Here is an 18,149-nt window from a genome sequence, read left to right on the forward strand (position 1 = left end):
TTTGTAAAGCTGCCGGAGTTTTGGGAGCATGCCGCCGCGGCGTGGTTCGCACACGTGGATGCACACTTTGCCTGACGACAACTCGGTGACAGGGATTTGAAATATTTCCATGTGGTAGCAGCGATGGGAAGCTCGATGTCATCCAGGTTGGTGGGATTTATCGCGGACCCCCGCACCATGGCAAATATGAGGCGATTATGGCCCTTCTCCTTAAGACATTTAGCTTATCTGCTCACGAGAGGGCCCGCCAGATTCTTGACATTCAAGGCCTATAGGCAGTGGTGTAGTGGGCGTTGGATGCGGGGGTACGCCGTACCCCCACTTATTTAGAGCATGATCTTTTTTTTAATAGTCTAATAAATATAAAATCATTGCCAGTATTATCAGTTGCAAGTGTGTATTTGTTGTAATAATGACAAAAACATAATACATTTCACAGTAATTATAATAAAAAAATATTATTCCCCGGTTCCGGGGCCGAAATCGCGTCATTTGCAGGAAACAACGTCTAAGGAACCTTAATATTTAATAAACTGAATATGTTATATCCATATAACGGGAAAAAACTCATTTAACTGATCTTCTTCATTATTCTTTTCAAAAAATTACACAATGCTAACACTGACCCTCTGAATTAGCCCAGAGTGAAAAATGCTAACCTATTACTGCACCGAAAATCACTCCTAGCTCCCTTATTACTTATCCTAGCTGCACATCCAACCCATCGTTTATAATCGTAAAGACACAGAATCTAACGGTGCCCACCTCAACACTGAAAGATACAAACTTGCGACGTTATCAACAAAAAAGGAAATCAAAACATGTGGCGCTAGGTAGCCTAAAACGCTAACATGGCTTACCTTGGTTTTGTCTGGTCAAAACTGGTCCTCAATGGCATTAAAACGATAAAAACGATGCTGTAGTCAATCCATAGGTTAATATCCAATGGGGCTGTGTCCCCTTTGAAATGTTCTGATAATCTATAAGCAATAAAACTGCAATTCCGTTTTCAAATATCAGAGCAGGCCATTCCTACGCTCTGTAGCAAGATTGAATGCGCTAAGACGCAACCTTTTTTTTAACATGAGTGTGTGCGGGACAATTTCCCTTGGATTCTATTGGCTCTAACGGTCAGAAAGAGATGTCACATGTCAAAATCGAGGGGGGGCCAGAGATAAGGAAATCCACCCAAATGGCCCCAGAAGAGGTTTTCTTTGCTAAATCTATCTAAAAAGGTCAAATATCACTTGTTTTGCATCAATCTTGATACAGGGTACTTATTATATGTTTTACTTTGGATTCCTAAAGCTTTTAGTCTACTAACCCATCATCCAAGGTTAGTTTTCACTATAAGTACAAAATATCTTTTGGATGGACACTATAATTTACAGTTTTTTACCATGTTCAATTGGAATTTTCTTTAAAATAAAAAACATCTATATTGATTCTAACTTTTTCTACATCCAACTCACAGGTTTATCATTACTTTGAGAAAAAAGATTATTAATTTAACCCTTTTAGAAGGGAAGATATGGTCATTTGTTCTGGGAATGTCATTTTCGAGCCTGAAACCTGAAAAACAGGCTTGGGGCATAAGAGTAAGGTTTGGGGAGGCTGGACGCGACGGTAACAAGCCGGCGTGGGGACACAGGAGAGTGTTTTTACCACGCGCGGTATCGTCCGCCATTCTGACAGTCTTTGGGCCTCTCCTCTGCACGTCGTTCCCAAGCCGAACGGCGGTTGGCGCCCGTGCGGGGATTACCGGCGCCTCAACGACGCCACAACACCTGACCGCTACCCGGTGCCGCACATTCAAGACTGTGACGGCACGTTGGTGTTTTCGAAGGTGGACCTGGTGCGTGGTTACCACCAGGTTCCCATGCATCCCCTGGATGTGCCTAAGACAGCAGTGATAACGCCGTTTGGACTTTTGGAGTTCCTGCAGATGCCTTTTTGGGCTCAAGAACGCCGCCCAAACGTTCCAGAGCCTGATGGATTCGGTGCTGCGGGACCTGCCGTTCGTGTTCGTTTACCTGGACGACATACTCGTCGCCAGTGCTTCAGTAGAAGAGCACCTGTCATACCTCCGAGCGCTTTTTACGAGGCTCAGTCAACACGTGGCAAAAGGGTTTTTGACATTGATTTCCTCGGACACCGCGTCACCAAAGGCGGTGCAGCATCCCTGCCGGCGAAGTTTGAGGCTGTTGCGGCGTTTCCTCGCCCACTCACAGCCCGGTCGCTCCGTGAGTTCCTGGGGATGGTGACTTTCTACCACCGTTTTATCGCCCGGGCCGCCCACATTATGCGGCCGCTGTTTGAGGCTTTGAAAGGTACAACCCTCATCCAGGCGATCGACTGGACGGCGGAAGCTGAGTCTGCTTTTAGGGAGGTCAAGACCGCGTTGGCTCTGTTGGCGCACCCATCATCCACGGATCCCATCTCCATTACCACAGACGCGTCGGACTACGCCGTTGGTGAGGTGCACGAGCAGTGGGTGGAGGGCGCTTGGCAGCCACTCGCCTTTTTCAGCCGTCAGCCGACGACCAGAAAACGCAGGTACAGCGCTTTTGACCGAGAGCTCCTTGGACTCTGGCTGGCCATGCGGCACTTCCATTTTTTGCTGGAAGGTCGGGAGTTTACGGCGTTTGTCGACCACAAACCGCTCACGTTCGCCATGTCAAAAGTGGCTGAGCCCTGTTCTGCACGTCAGCAGCGGCAGCTGTCTTACATCTCAGTTCACCACATACATTAAACGCGTGGCTGGCAAATCGAACCTGGTCGCAGATTGCCTCTTCAGGGTCTTCATCGGGGCCGTCCAGTTGGGCCTGGATTATACCGGCATGGCAAAGGACCAGGTCACGGACCCCGGCGTACAGGCCCTGAAGGAGGACAGCTTGGGGCTGTGCTTGGAGGACGTGGTTTTTGGTGATGCAGGCGTTACTCTCCTGTGCGACGTCTCCACAGGCCTGCCGTTGCCGGTCGTTCCCGCCAGTTGGAGGCGCTCCGTTTTCGAGGCGATGCACGACCTGTCTCACCCCGGCGGTAAACCTTTGGTGCGCTTGGTGTCCGCGAAGTTGGTCTGGCGGGGACTGAAAAAGGACGTGAGGACTTGGGCTGGTGAGTGCGTGGCTTGTCAGTGCGCTAAGGTGTATCGCCACACGAAAGCTCCTTTGGAACGTTTCATGGTGCCGGAGAGGAGGTTTGACCACGTCAACATCGACCTCGTGGGTCCATCGCCCTCCTCTCAGGGTTTGTCCTACCTCCTCACCATGGTGGACAGGACGACCTGTTTGCCGGAGGCAGTTCCTCTCGTGTCGACGTCGGCGGCTGACACAGCCCGGGCTTTCATTGAACGTGGGTGTGTCGGTTTGGCACCCCGTCAGACATTTCCTCTGACCGGGGTTCACAGTTGAGCTCTGGAACGCTGTGGCGTGTGGTCTGGGGGTTAAGCTTCACAGGACAACCGCTTATCACCCTCAGGCTAACGGCCTCTGTGAATGTTTCCATCGCTCCATGAAGGCAGCGCTCAGAGCTGGCCTGAAGGACGGAAATTGGGTCAATGAGCTGTCTTGGGTGATGCTGGGTCTGCGGACCGTGCCCAAGGAAGATCTGCAGTGTTCCACGGCTGAGATGGTTTACGGTCAGCCGTTGAGAGTTCCAGGGGATTTCCTCCCTAACGCATTGGTTCCCTGGTCGGCGTTAGCAGAGCGGGTTTGCATGCAAGAGACCGCCGTGGCCTTTGCTCCGATTCCCACTGCCCAACATGGTACTCAAGTGTCCCGGGTCCCCATGGATCTCCGCTTGGCCGAGCACGTTTTCATACGGCATGATGCGCATAGGGGTCCCCTGCGGCCTCCTTACGACAGACCTTTCTGTGTTTTGGAGCACGGGGACAAAAACCTTGTGGTCGACCTGGGTGGTAGCGAGTTTCTGTGGAACGGGTGAAGGCGGCCCATTTGGATTTGGGGCAGCCGGTGGTGCCGGCACGACCTCCACGACGGGGGCCCCCCGTGGCCTTGATCCCTATCACTGACTTGAGACCCGTTGTTCCGGTCTCGCCTCTTCCGGAGGCCGCGTATGCAGAGGTCGTTTTCCCGGATCTCGTGCTCAGGAGTCGTGGGGGTCAACCTGTCGTGCCGCCCGGCCTTCATATTTTGTTCTCATCCTATCCAAAGAGAGGAGATGTATTGTGCCAGATTTTGCCTCTACTTCATTTTTACTGAAGGAAGCATCTGCATACTCCCTCAAAACCCTGAATGTGCCTTTCTAACTTTATGCAAACTCGAAAGGACTTTAATATTATATCTGATTCCTAAAAACGTACATGAGTGACAGCAGTTTGCTCATTCACACTTGTATTGAAAAGCATAAAGATAAACAGAGCAACACATTTATAATTTTTTCTTATACTTTTTATTTCTCAATCTTTAATATTAAGCCATGCCAGAGACATGACTTTAGGGATGGAAAAGTTAGTTGGTCCATTACTTTGGTCCAAACTGAAATATCTCAACAAATATTTGATGGATTGGATTTAAATTTGGATTGGCTATCAGAGTTTATGCTGTTCATTTCACTCAGTAAGTGTAAGTTCAGGCTATATGAAGAACATAATTTGATGGGTTTTTTTCTTGAATGAATCTCAAATTTAAAAAGGACAGATTATTACAGGAAGCTAAACCGGTTTTAAAGTCCTATGGGAACATGAGTATTAAAACAGAGTTGAAAATGTTTTAAGCCAAAGCTATAGCATCAAACCCTGTAATAAAGTGGAAGAGGTTCAGAGTAACAAGGCTGTAAATGAATGTTGACTTGAGGGGATTCCCTTTAGATCACCACGTACCAAGGCTGGTCTCATGAAGGCAAAACAAAACCTTCTCTTTATTAAAAATACACATTTTCTTAAACAGCAGCTTTAAAAGCTTCAACAGGATGTAATAATTTATAACAATTTTGTGCTTTCAGTCAACCTTGATAGGGCTGCACGATGGCCGGGACACCTGGAAGTGGTCGATGTCAGACCCAAGCTTCTACGGACCGGGGGAGACGGAGTTCAGACCATGGGGGGGGGATAATGAATCAGACTACTGGCACCATGAACAATGCATAGACATTTATTCTGGTGGAAAATGTCGTCGTTATGCTTGTAATCGCAAAGGTCGGTCTGCTTTAATGTCAAAGGTAAGAATATAAACTTAAAATTAATATTACACATTTTAAATCATATTTTAAGCTTCTGAAATACAATGCATTGATCTTTATCTAACTAGCCGTTCCCAACCTTTTTTCTTTGTGACTTTTTTTCTTTTGTTAGCAGTTCCACTAAAGACATTTCCCTTTCCACAAAAATTCTCACATGGTTTCATTTAAATGATAACGATAAAGGAAATTATGTATATATAATTCTTTGCAAACTTGTTTCAGAATTGTAGGTACGTTTTAAATCTTATAGATCTTTGCTAAACAGAATAAGAACAATATAGAATCAATATCATTTGAATGAAGCTTTAACCTGTAACACAGTATATTCACATCGTTGTACTCCTGCTTTTACTAAAAGATCTGAATAATTCTTCTTCCACTGATACTACTAAAGTTTCTTGCCAACATTCATGTGTTGAAAAACCCCAAAACTACAAATTACAAAGTGCACATTTGTGGGATTTAAATGTAATATTTTATATTATAAAAGCATCAATTCCACCAGAGATGTGGCATTGATGTCAGGCTGTATGTTGTGGTGCCACTACTCAGCACTTCTCCAGGGTCCATTTTCAGGGCCGAATGCAACATTTGTCAACCCAGTATCACAACAAGATGTGAACATGTGACGATTTACCATGCTGGGAGACGTGAAGATGTCACGATTTTGTCCCTTCAAACGTGACAGTTATTGTTAACCCATATTAACCAGTGGAGAGATAACCGGAAATGCCAAGAAAATGCTACCCCGACGGTCGGTTGTTATTGTCAATATTAATATAATAATGATTTGTTTTGTAATAGTCACACTCGATTACGCCGATTTTCTTGTTGCCCCAGCTGGTCGACACCTCTTTTAGCAGAAACAAAGGCTACATTAATGTATTAAATCAATGTTAATCCATGCGTTTGGATGTGGAATTAACGGACGTGACGTTGTGCGATTGCGTTGCCAGGCAACAGCTTCGTTAATTTACAAACTCTTCAACTACAACCGCAGTTATATTTAAAAACATGTTAGAAGGCCTCACCAAATACTTTAATGCAAATTAAAATCTAAATGTGAAGGAATGTGTGAAACCGGAAACTGACGTAGGCAAGATGAAAAGCACTTTGGGATGCACCTTGCGTGAAAGGTTCCATATAAATAAAGTAAATATTATTAGTATTGTGTTTCTAATGTTTAATTTTTTCTGATCAAGTAAAGGCAACGTGTCGTGATGTCATTGCGTCTGTTACCCTGGACACGGAGTAGTCACAACGCCTCTGACGCTAGCGAGCTAAAAAGATCTTCAAACAAAACCCTTTTTATTTCTGTATTGGAGGACTGAGAAACGGCTCTGGTGTCCTTCCTGCCCTGCTGTGTCTTGTGTTTGAGATTAGTTTTGCATGCATATCATACCATCCTTACAGTGTTAAACTCTAACCAAAAGTAAAGCTGTTTTACTGTAAAACATCTTTATAGTAAAGAACTGTTAACAGTTAATTGTGAATACAAAATGAATTATTACAGGGTGATACAAATTATATCATAACATATAGACTTAAGGAGCAAGTATTGATTACCTTTCATTTTGATACTTTGAGTACCTGTTCCTGATTATAATCACAAAATGCAGGTATTTTACTTTTAATGTAGTATTTTGACAGTGTTGATCTCATCCAAAGAGAACATACGTATTGTTCCAGGTTTAACCTCTGGGTTGTTTCATTGTGCTGCTTTGACCTTTCTTACTTTATGCAAATGGTGTGATTTGAATGTTATATCAAAACATAATCAGCATACCCAAATTAAAACTCTCAGATTTGATTTCAACACTTTGTGTCTATGGGTCCACACCACATAGTACATTTAACTATGTTTGCAGAGTAGGAACCTGAACTACAATTTGTTGTAATTTTTAACTCTATTTGGAGATCAAATTACAATTATATTTGTTTGTTTTTCTCAACACAAGATAGTTGTTAACCACTGTCACTCCCATATTTACACTATAATGTGTAAACAGAGGTGGGAAGTCACTAAGTACATTTGCTCAAGTACTGTACTTACAGTAAGATATAATACCAACTTTGATAACACTTGAATGCACCAATAATTATAATCAAAACATTTAATATATATTTTTCTGAAATGGGCCAATCTGCAAATGAGTACTTTTACTTTTATATTCTGATGCCAATACTTTTCTACTTTTACTTGAGTAACATTCTGATTCCAGGACTTGTACTTGTAACAGAGTATTTCTACACTCTGGTACTTCTACTTTTACTTAAGTACAAGATCTGAGTACCTTTTCCACCTCTGGGTGTAAATAAGCGCCATAGATCTTCTTCCTTGGGCCTCTCTTCCATCCAGCTGTTGGTTTAACTTGTCCAGACCGAAGCGTGAACCTTTTTTTCTTTGTGTCCAAGAAAGACCACTCTCTGCGCCCCTGCATTGTAACAACATCACCATCAAAAACAAATATGCCCTGCCCCTCATCAACTAAGACTTCGAACAACTACAGGAAGCCACCATCTTCTCAAAGCCCAACCTCAGGAACGCCTACCAGCTGGTCCGTCAAGCAGACAAGTGGAAGACGCCATTTAGAGTATCTAGAGATGCCATTCGGACCAATGCCCCAGCTGTCTTCCAGGCTCTGGTGCACGATGTCCTCCGTGACATCCTGAACCATTCAGTTTTTGTGTAACTTGTTGTCATCTTAATATTCTCACGTACAATGGAGGAACACAGCCAACATGTGCTGTTGATAGGAAGTTGTTGTTGCTATGGAAACAAGAAAAGCTTCACAGCGGGCGGAACTTTTCATAAAGTCCGCGATAATAAAACCCACCCATTTAGAGGGAAGATATGATTGGTCAATTGTACTGTCATTTGACATTACTCTCTCGTTGAGTTACCCTAGCTGGCCCTCTGTGAATTTACAGCAGGACCACCAATCAGCTCGTCTCTTCACTTCGCAGAGACCAGACGAGTTTCTTTAATTGAACCCTTCACATTCAAGCAGAAACTGAATGGGCAGATTTGAAGGATTTTCTTTGGAAATGTTATTTTAAATACAATTAAATCAAGTTATTTTGGTAAAACTAATGAAAAATATAATTAAAACAATATTAAAAAATATATATATTGTGTAACAAAAATGTGTTTCAATGTTTTTAAATATTATTTTGTAGAACTATCAAAATAAATTATAATTTTTCTGCTTTGATTTTGGATTCAGTTGATTTTCTTGGCTACCTCATCGAGCGGGAGTAGGTGAAAGCAGACCCAGAGAAGGACCAAGCTGTGGCACAATGCCCCAAACCTTCCAGCAGGATTCAGCTCCAGCGTCTTTTGGGGTTTACACATTTTTGTTGTCGATATATCAGAGACTGTCGTGTGGCCATTCCTCTCAACCAACCCACCTCCCCAGCAATCCATGTCTTGTGGACTCCTCAGACTGATCCTGCCTTCTCAGAGCTGAAGAGACATTTCTTGTCAGCCTCTATTCTTACTCATCCTGAGGCCTGACACATCTCTACAGTTTATTGTTGAGAAGATGCTTGAAGACGTCTGAGCGCAACCATGACGTTGGCAACAGGGAGCTGCTTGCTGTGAAGCTTGCACTGGAAGAATGGAGGCACTGGCTGGAGGGCTCTAAACATCCATTACTTGGAGATTTTAACCGGGACTGGTTAACTGCAGTATCAGAGGATTTTAAAAACCTTTGTATCTCATTGAATGTTACTCAGATTGTAGACAGTCCTACTCGCCCTAACATTAAGTTCACAAATAAACCCTCCTTAATTGATCTCATCTTAACTAATGTTCCCCATAAACACTCATATGTGGGAGTATTTGCTAATGATTTGAGTGATCACTGTGTTGCAGCCACAATTAGGGACACAAAAGTCCAAAGGGGTAAACCTCGCATTATCAGTATACGTTTTCGTTTCGACAGAGCAAAGCCAAAACGAGTAACGCTTCAACACAATCGGTCCTTGTTGTTGTTGTCGGTGTGAGCTGTGAGGGGTTTCCGCGCGGATTTGGCTTTATGAAGCAGGCACACAAACGGTTACGTCATGACGCAAACGATGACGCAATGACGCAGCACCAGTCGGACTCTGGGCGGTGGGAAAAGAGCCGGAGCTAAACCGAAGAACCGGTTCTGAACCTGAAAAGCTCTCACACGGAGCTTGAACCGGAGTTGCGTTGGTGTGAATGAGGTATAAGAGAGAAACAAAAAATGTTGTGGAGCAGGGTTTTGTATGATTTGTTTGGTTTTGATTGGAAAAAAATGATCTGTGTGATGATGTTGAAACTGCATGGTCTTATTTTTATCTTCGTTTTATGGAAATTATTGATAGAAATGCACCCCTGCGTACATTTAGAGTGAAAGGACGAGACAATCCTTGGTTTTCTGCTGAATTGTCTAGTCTCCTTCATGAGAGAAACAAGGCCTGGGCAAAGGCTAGGCAAACAGGCTCAGAGGTAGAATGGCTACGCTTTAGGTAGCTAAGAAATAGCTTCGAATCGCAAATCAAAAGTGCTAAGTCTAAGTATTATCTATCAGTTACCACAAAGAACCTGAATAATCCTGCAAAATGTTGGAAAGCCATAAAATCGATATCTACCGGTGAAATCCGTAATGAGCTACCTCCGTGCCTTACCACAGCATCTGGCTCTATATCGGACAGGGCCACCATGTTAAATAGTTTTAATGAGCATTTTGTGTCCTGTGGCTCGCTGTTTGATTCTGTCACTAACTCTGCTTCTGTGAACACCACAGTCCGTGACTCTGAACAATGTGGTCATGAAAACCCTTTCAGTTTTACTCCTTTTACTGTTGATGTTGTTAGTGAAGCCCGGACAACGTAGAACCTTTCTTTTCAAAGATAGCTGCAGACTGTATTGCTCCTAGGGTTGCAAAGGGGCGGAAAGTTTCCGGTAAATTTCCGGAAAGTGTCCATGGGAAGTTAAGCTGGGGAATTTTGGAAATATTCGATGCAAAATTAAACAAAAAAACATGACATTTCAACTTTTTTTTTTTTTAAGTAGAACAGAACAACTTTAAATTATTTGATTGAACAATTATTTGTTTCATTGAAGAACGAAAACAGGAATGTTGAGTTAAATGTTACTCATCCACCCCAAACCCACTCATTAAAAAATGAACAAAAATGCACACCCCATCCAAAGATCCCCACAAATTCCAATTCAAAATGTTAAATGAAAAGAGCCCTTCTCCCTCCAAAAAGTCCCATTAAACATGCAAATCTTCCTTCAAGCAATCCTCTGCATTTTTGCTAAAGCCTCTCAGTCGATGGGCTCTTCCTGGGCCTCATCAACATCCAACTCTGATTCTTCCTCTTCAGTGTCACTGTCCAGCCTTGTTGAGGATGGCTCTGTGTCAGGCTCAAAGAGCCATAGGTTTGCCCGAATGCCAACCAGTTTTTCCACTCTCACACTTGTGAGCCTGTTGCGAACCTTTGTGTGGTCTCAATAGCCATGCACTAAGGCTTAGCAGTGTGCTATGGCATGGATATTCAAGTGTACTTGAATGGCATCTATTTGTTTTAGTCAAGATTATGCTAAAATATACTTTCCCCAACTATGTTTAAGTTCCCCATGAAGAGCCAACCTTCAATTTAGAAGATTCCCATAAATTCCCGTTTATTCCCGTTAATTCCCGTGGAAAGTTTCCATCTTTGAAAATTCCCGGAATTTTGCAACCCTATTTGCTCCACCTCTCACTACTCTTTTTAACCTCTCCCTCAGCACAAATACAATTCCAAAAATATGGAAGTCAGCTTATGTCCTGCCTTTACTAAAAGGAGGGGAGGCCACTTTATTAAATAATTATAGGCCCATCTCTCAATTGTCAGTTCTGGCGAAGGTTCTTGAACGCCTAGTGAGTGAACAGGAAAAGGTGTTTTTATGTACAAATGACATCCTGTCTAAACATCAGTCAGGTTTCAGAAAGCAACATAGCACCATCACTGCGACAATGAAAGTGATGAATGATATGGCGAGTATTTTAGATAATAAGCAGAGTTGTGCAGCTCTATTTGTTGACCTGTCCAAAGCGTTTGATACTGTCGATCATCACATCTTGAAGCAGAGGCTAGTCAGTATCATATCCAGCCATGCAGTGGGGTGGTTTGTGAACTACCTCTCTGAAAGGTTCCAATGTGTTCAGTTTGATGGGCTGTCTTCTGAGTGGTTAAACATTACTAATGGTGTACCACAAGGTTCTGTTTTAGGTCTGCTATTATTCTCTATCTACATCAATAGTTTAGGTGAAAATATCGATGGAGCAACCTTACATTTTTATGCGGACGATACCGTGATGTACTGTGCAGGTCCCTCCATTAAGGAGGCTGTTGTTGAATTACAGGCTGTTTTTAATATTATCCAGACGCAGCTCTCTGAACTAAAGTTTCTTTTAAATGTTGATAAAACTAAGGTAATGCTCTTTTCAAAAGCTAAAAAGACACCAGAGCCTGTTTTGGATATTGTTGCTGCGCAAGGAATAATACTTGAAGTGGTTGCCTGTTTCAAATGCCTTGATATCTAGCTTGATGATTGTCTCACTTTTAAACTTCATGTCAACAATCTGCTTAAAAAACGGAGGGTTAGGCTAGGTTTCTTTTTCAAAAACAAGTCCTGTTTCTCTCTTGAGGCCAGGAAAAGCCTCTGTGACCTTTTTACCTGTGCTGGACTATGGTGATTTGTTTTATATGAATGCACCTGCCAATTACCTGAGCAAGTTAGATGCTGCATATCACAGCGCACTGAGATTTGTGACAAACTGTAAAGTATTAACCCATCACTGTACCCTGTATGCAAGGGCTGGTTTGCCTTCGCTAACTGTACGGAGGCTCAGTCACTGGTGCATTTTTATATACAAAGCCATGTTAGGGAAACTTCCATCCTACATCTGCTCCCTGATCTCACAGTGAATTGTAAGTGGCTACTGCCTGAGATCGAATGCTGTGGTTTTATTAAATGTGCCAACTACCAGGACTGTCTTAGGGAAGATATCTTTTAGATGTGCAGATGTCTTGGAATAGTCTGCAAATGAAATGGAAACTGAGCAATCTGGTGCCACTAAAAGTTTTTAAAGCTTGGTTGGATGCTACTCAATCGTGTGGATAGTTATGTAACTTGTAATCCCTGTAATGATGCTGTATGATGTCCTTTTTGCTGTTTTGTGGTTTATGTTTTTATGTTTCATGTGGAACCTACTTGAGCAGGTCTCCCTTGAAAAACAGATCAATGATCTCAAGGGATACACCTGGATGAATAAAGGCTTGAAATGAACATAGAAAGACCAACCAGATCCAGGTAACAGTCCAGATAACCGTTATACCTGACCGCTCACAAGTTCTCCTATTCTCCCATTCTTCCCACTTTGCCTTCCACCCGGGTATCAATCAGACCCTATCCCTCCTGAAACGTAACTTCTAGTGGACTTCCATGGAGGCGGACTCTCTAGTTTTCGTGCTTAACTGCTCTGTCTGCGCCTGTAGCAGGTCTTCAAACCAGGCTCCTATCGGTCATGACACATCACCAACCACCACCGGTTTCCTCTGCGGGACATTCGGTACAAGCTCTCCCAGCTGCACCAGATGTTTTTCCTGCTGCAGCTGGAGAAATTCTACCTGCCAAAGTCGATGATGGTTTCTACACCACCATCATCGAGTCCATCCTCTCCTCCTCCATCACCATCTGGTACGCTGCAGCTACAGATAAGGACAAAGGAAGGTTTCAGCGTATCATCCGCTCTGCAGACAAACTGTTTACCCCTCTCCCCTCTGGAGGAGGCTGCGCTCCATCAGGACCAAAACCTCTCGCCACCTGAACAGTTCCCTCCCCTCTGCTACCGGTCTGATCAACAAGGCCCGGGACCCCCTCGGACACTGACTTCTACCCACCCCAGAAAAACATTATGTATTACATTAAGGCACATTGTGCGAATCCTACAAATGTGGTGCATATTTCTTCTCCACATGACCTCTTTTATATCAGCACAGCTCTCCACTTTGGATAGAGTACATAGTATTGTTCATGTTTTATTTGACTGTCCCCAGTTTCTTAGAGAATTCTATTTTCTTAAAACGTTTTTCTAAATAGCTGTTATAACAGTTCTATTTTTATTTTGTTTACTTACATATTTTCTTCGTCTTTGTATGCACCACATAAACCAAAGCAAATTCCTCATATGTGTAAACCTACTTCAGAATTCTGATTTTGATTCTCAAGTCATTTTCTGCGACAGGGTCCTGTATTTAACATAACCCGAACAATTTGCCTATGCAAACATCTGTTGCGTCTGACCTTGCATGAAGACGGATGACAATAGCTTGCTCAAAGACATTCATGAGAAACACTATCAGCTGTAACAACAGTTTCAGTCAGAGAGCAAATAACGATGGACGTAGTTCTGCTGCTGATCATGGCAGCTGCAGGCAAGTGTTTTATTTATTTGGATATCTTTTTATGTGTTTTTGATTATTTCATGTAAACCTGAGGGGTGGGGAGATAAATAACTAGAGAAGACATTTCTGATTCTATTTGATAATTAATTGTTTTGCATTCTTAACACCTTTTGTTTGAAAGGTAATTGCTTAAAAACAACTAAATGAAGTGCAGCTGGAAGCTACATATTTCACTGTGAATTGTTTGAAGTAGAAAGTATGTATATTGATGCGCCATATTACAGTAAAATGTGATTCAAAAAGTCAAGTTATAGCCTAAATGAATGTGTGTGTCTCTGCAGGGCTGAGCGCTGTCTCCTCACATGCTGAACGTCAGTACCATTTTGTTAATGAAACAAAGAACATGTCTGAAGCACAGAGATACTGCAGAGAGAAACACACAGACCTGGCCACTGTAGACAGCATTGAGGTTGTGAAGCTCCTGAACGACATGGCAGGCCAATACAACCAAGTGAGGTCACTTTTCTCTGTCTTTTGATTCAAATGAATTGCATTTATTTTAGAGTCAAATTTAAAAAGGAGAGATTATTCCAGAAAGCTAAACCTGTTTTAAAGTCCTATGGGAACCTGAGTATTAAAACAGAGTTGAAAATGTTTTAAGCCAAAGCTATAGCATCAAACCCTGTAATAAAATGGAAGAGGTTCAGAGTAACAAGGCTGTAAATGAATGCTGACTTGAGGGGATTCCCTTTAGATCACCACGTACCAAGGCTGGTCTCATGAAGGCAAAACAAACCTTCTCTTTATTAAACATACACATTTTCTCAAGCAGCAGCTTTAAAAGCTTCAACAGGATGTAATAATTATAACAATGTCTTGCTTTCAGTCAGCCTGGATAGGGCTGTACGAGGACCGGGACACGTGGAGGTGGTCGATGTCAGACCCAAGCTTCTACGGACCGGGGGAGACGGAGTTCAGACCATGGCCGGATAATCAACCAGACAACAAGCCAATTGAACAATGCTTAATGCTTAATTCTAGTGGAATATGGGGTGATCAGTATTGTAAATACCGCTATTGGGCGGTCTGCTTTGATGTCACAGGTAAGAAAATAAACTTGAAATTAATATTACACATTTAAAATCATATCTTAAGCTTCTGAAATACAATGCATTGGTCTTTATCTAACTAGCGGTTCCCAACCTTTTTTCTTTGTGACTTTTTTTCTTTTGTTAGCAGTTCCACTAAAGACATTTCCCTTTTCACTAAAATTCTCACATGGTTTCATTTAAATAATAACGTAAAAGGAAATTATGTATACACACATTTTTTGCAAACTTGTTTTAGAATTGTAGTTTTACATCTTATACATCTGAACTAAACAGAATAAGAACAATATAGAATCAATATCATTTGAATGAAGCTTTAACCTGTAACACAGTATATTCACATCGTTGTACTCCTGCTTTTACTAAAATATCTGAATACTTCTTCCACTGATACTACTAAAGTTTCTTGCCAACATTTATGTGTTGAAAAACCCCAGAACTACAAATTACAAAGTACACATTTGTGGGATTTAAATGTAATGTTTTATATTATAAAGGCATCAATACCACCAGAGATGTGGCATTGATGTCAGGCTGTATGTCGTGGTGCCTCTACTAAGCTTCTCTGGGGTACATTTTCAGGGCCGAGTGCAACATTTGTCCTCATTGAGAGCGCAATGACATGGACTGAGGCCCAGAGCTACTGCAGAGAACACCACACAGACCTGGCCAGTGTGAGAAACCCGGCAGAGAACCAGCTGATTGATGATCTGTTTTCTGGAAGGGTTGTTTGGATCGGCCTCTACAGAGACTCCTGGAAGTGGTCCGATGGAAGTAGCTCCTCCTTCAAGTACTGGGCAGCAAATAAACCTGACCTCAGAGTTTCAAAGGTTTGTGTGGCTGCAGCTTTCAACAACTCTGGAAAATGGGAGGACTTGGACTGTGGAGTGGAGAAACATTTCATCTGCTACAAACGTGAGTAAAATTCAAAGCTGCGTCAAAGCAAGTGATGATATTGAGTCTGTTGAAAAAGAAGACACCATAAACTTTGTGACTGATGAAGTTTGTTTGTGTTTCTAGAGGATGTGCCTGCTTCAGTGCATGTGATAAAGGTGAGGGTGGAGAAACCAAACGGTGTGGATCTGAACGACCCCGCTTTTCTGGATGCGATGTTGGTGGAGGTAAATCATGTTTTCTACTTTTATGCAAAATCGTCACCAGAAAGGAAATTCACATGACATGAGAACAAGAGACGAAAGAGGAAGGAAACAAATAACTATTAAAGAATAATTAATTCAACGAAGGAAAATGTAGTAAATGAATTTCAATACGAATGAAATGGACCAAGAGGAACATGAATGAAATTCTATATCCATTATACATTCAATACTTTGGCCACAAATAACAGGACCCAAGCATTTAGGAAGAAGACGTGTAAATATGTGCAGAAGTAAATAGCAGAAACTTAGCCACATGCCACCAAATGCATTAGGAACATGTACAAATACTATTCCATAACCTGAGGTAAGCCTTTACACTGGAAGAAATAAGGGGAACAGCTACCATTTCAGATGAGTGAACTAAAGATACATCATCTGTTTTTATTGGAACGATAATGATCATGAGTTTTTGTGTCTCAGGCGAAAAAGAACCTGAGGGCCCAGGGATTGGACGACAACGTCCAACTGGCCTGGAGGAAGCAGCCGGATGGACAAGTCTTCAAGAAGGAGGAGAAGAAGAAGAGGGATGAGCTCTGAATTGCTGAATTGCTTTTATCAGAGAAAAGTGTGTTTCTTTCCTCAAAGTCCTCGTGTTACAGAATACAGCTGCAACAATGATCTGAATAATCTATCAGTAGTGAGATAAGATAAGGGCTTTAATGTTTTCTCTTGTTCTATATGGTTTTGAAGTTAATATGTTTGGGGTTTTAACTGTTCATGTATCTGCTTGACCTGCGAAAAAGTGGATTTATTTTCCTATTTTGTGACTTTTTATATGTTTTTTTCAGATAAAATATAATGAGACATTTTAAAATAATATAAGATTTAATAAAGGGCAATTCCAGGAAATCTTATTACCAATTAACATGATGACCTCTAATGCATCTTTAAAGTCATTTTCATACAACAACTTAATTCTTCATTTGAAACTTATATTTTATCCTAAAAATGTGTTTGCAATTACTCACTGTTATTAATATCTTCAAATGAGTTAAACATTGTGCTTATTGCTCCTTTTCTTTAGGGATGAAACTTTAAGACATGTTCCTCTAATTGGTGAATCAGCTTCCAGAATATGAAGATGTAATGCTTTTCTTTGTGCTATGTGGTCATAAACTGAATCTCTTCGGTTTTAATTCCCTCTGGCTGTGGGATATATAACAGGCATTTTACTCTTTTGTGTGACATTTGATAGATTAGATATTATTAGATTATAAATTAAGATATTAAATAAAAATGATTACCTTTAACGTTTAAACAAATTAAATATCAGTTTTCGTTGCATTGCGACCACAAAAAATGTAATGAATGTAATGTGAGAATATCTTCAAATAATTTAAATACAAAATAATGAATTGTATTATTTTCATCCTTATTAAGGATATAAACTTGAGGCAAATTTCCTTAAATTATCTATAACCGTTTTACGTTACTCAAACATCCTTCTGGCAACAATGCTGAATATTCGCTGGTTCCAGCTTCTTAACTATTATTATAAGATTTAATGTTGTTTTTTGTCATGTATCTTCGTGTAATGAATATGTTGTTTAAAAAAAAAAATCCCTATGAAGAATAAACTATATCCAATAAAGAGATGTTATTTCTTTGAATTATTTATTCAGTTATTTCTCACATGTTGGATTATTGGCTGGTATTGGTTATTGGCCAGAATGGTTATTTCCCTGATTCTAGACAATTTATGGCCTCCTGATTCTCAATATAGATGTATAGATATTTGTTCTGCTTTATTCAAGAAAAATATATATTTACATTAAACCTTATATACACAGAAAGCCTTGACATCAGCGGTATATAGGTACAGACACAGCACTTATACAAGTTAACAAATATATATATATATATATATATATATATATTTAAGCAGTAGCTCACGACAGGCCGTGGTATATGCTCATTATATCACAGCTAAGGGGCGTGGTTCGGCCCGACGCATAGTGCAAGGTGGTTGCTATGCAACAACACTAACAGCAAGCGAACATATTAGACAGAGAGCGTTGATCCATTATTTGGCTGTTTATTTACATTAATGTGTATGTTGCTGTTTATTGTGCATCCACTGAAAAACTGTTCAGCATCAGTAGCATGGCTTACGTGGTCACTTGTATAGGTTGAGGTTGTTCGAGGCTGTTGCTTGGCGTGGCGAGAATATTACTCCACTTTCTCCGGTCCCCGAGATTGGGCTTCCAGTAGCTCTGGAGAGAGCTTTCGCACCTGTGGCCACTAACAGTCA

The 18,149-nt window shown here is 41.5% G+C and overlaps 1 protein-coding gene across 2 annotated transcripts; it reads left to right on the forward strand.

The window, feature by feature from the left end:
- The first annotated feature begins 13 nt into the window (after positions 1 to 13).
- LOC307037884 (C-type mannose receptor 2-like) lies at positions 14 to 17,489 on the forward strand. Of its 2 annotated transcripts, XM_079679080.1 has the most exons (8): positions 14 to 146; positions 4,966 to 5,181; positions 12,629 to 13,659; positions 13,971 to 14,140; positions 14,516 to 14,732; positions 15,321 to 15,653; positions 15,759 to 15,859; positions 16,319 to 17,489. In XM_079679080.1, exons 3-8 carry the CDS (start codon positions 13,623 to 13,625, stop codon positions 16,433 to 16,435), a joined length of 975 nt encoding a protein of 324 aa, XP_079535206.1. In that variant the 5' UTR covers positions 14 to 146; positions 4,966 to 5,181; positions 12,629 to 13,622; the 3' UTR covers positions 16,436 to 17,489. The 2 variants fall into 2 exon arrangements, with proteins under 2 accessions (XP_079535206.1, XP_079535207.1); XM_079679081.1 differs by lacking the exon at positions 12,629 to 13,659.
- The last annotated feature ends 660 nt before the right edge of the window (positions 17,490 to 18,149 follow it).

This window comes from Notothenia rossii, assembly GCF_949606895.1.
Source record: "Notothenia rossii genome assembly, chromosome: 4".
NCBI classification, from domain to species: Eukaryota; Metazoa; Chordata; class Actinopteri; order Perciformes; family Nototheniidae; genus Notothenia; species Notothenia rossii.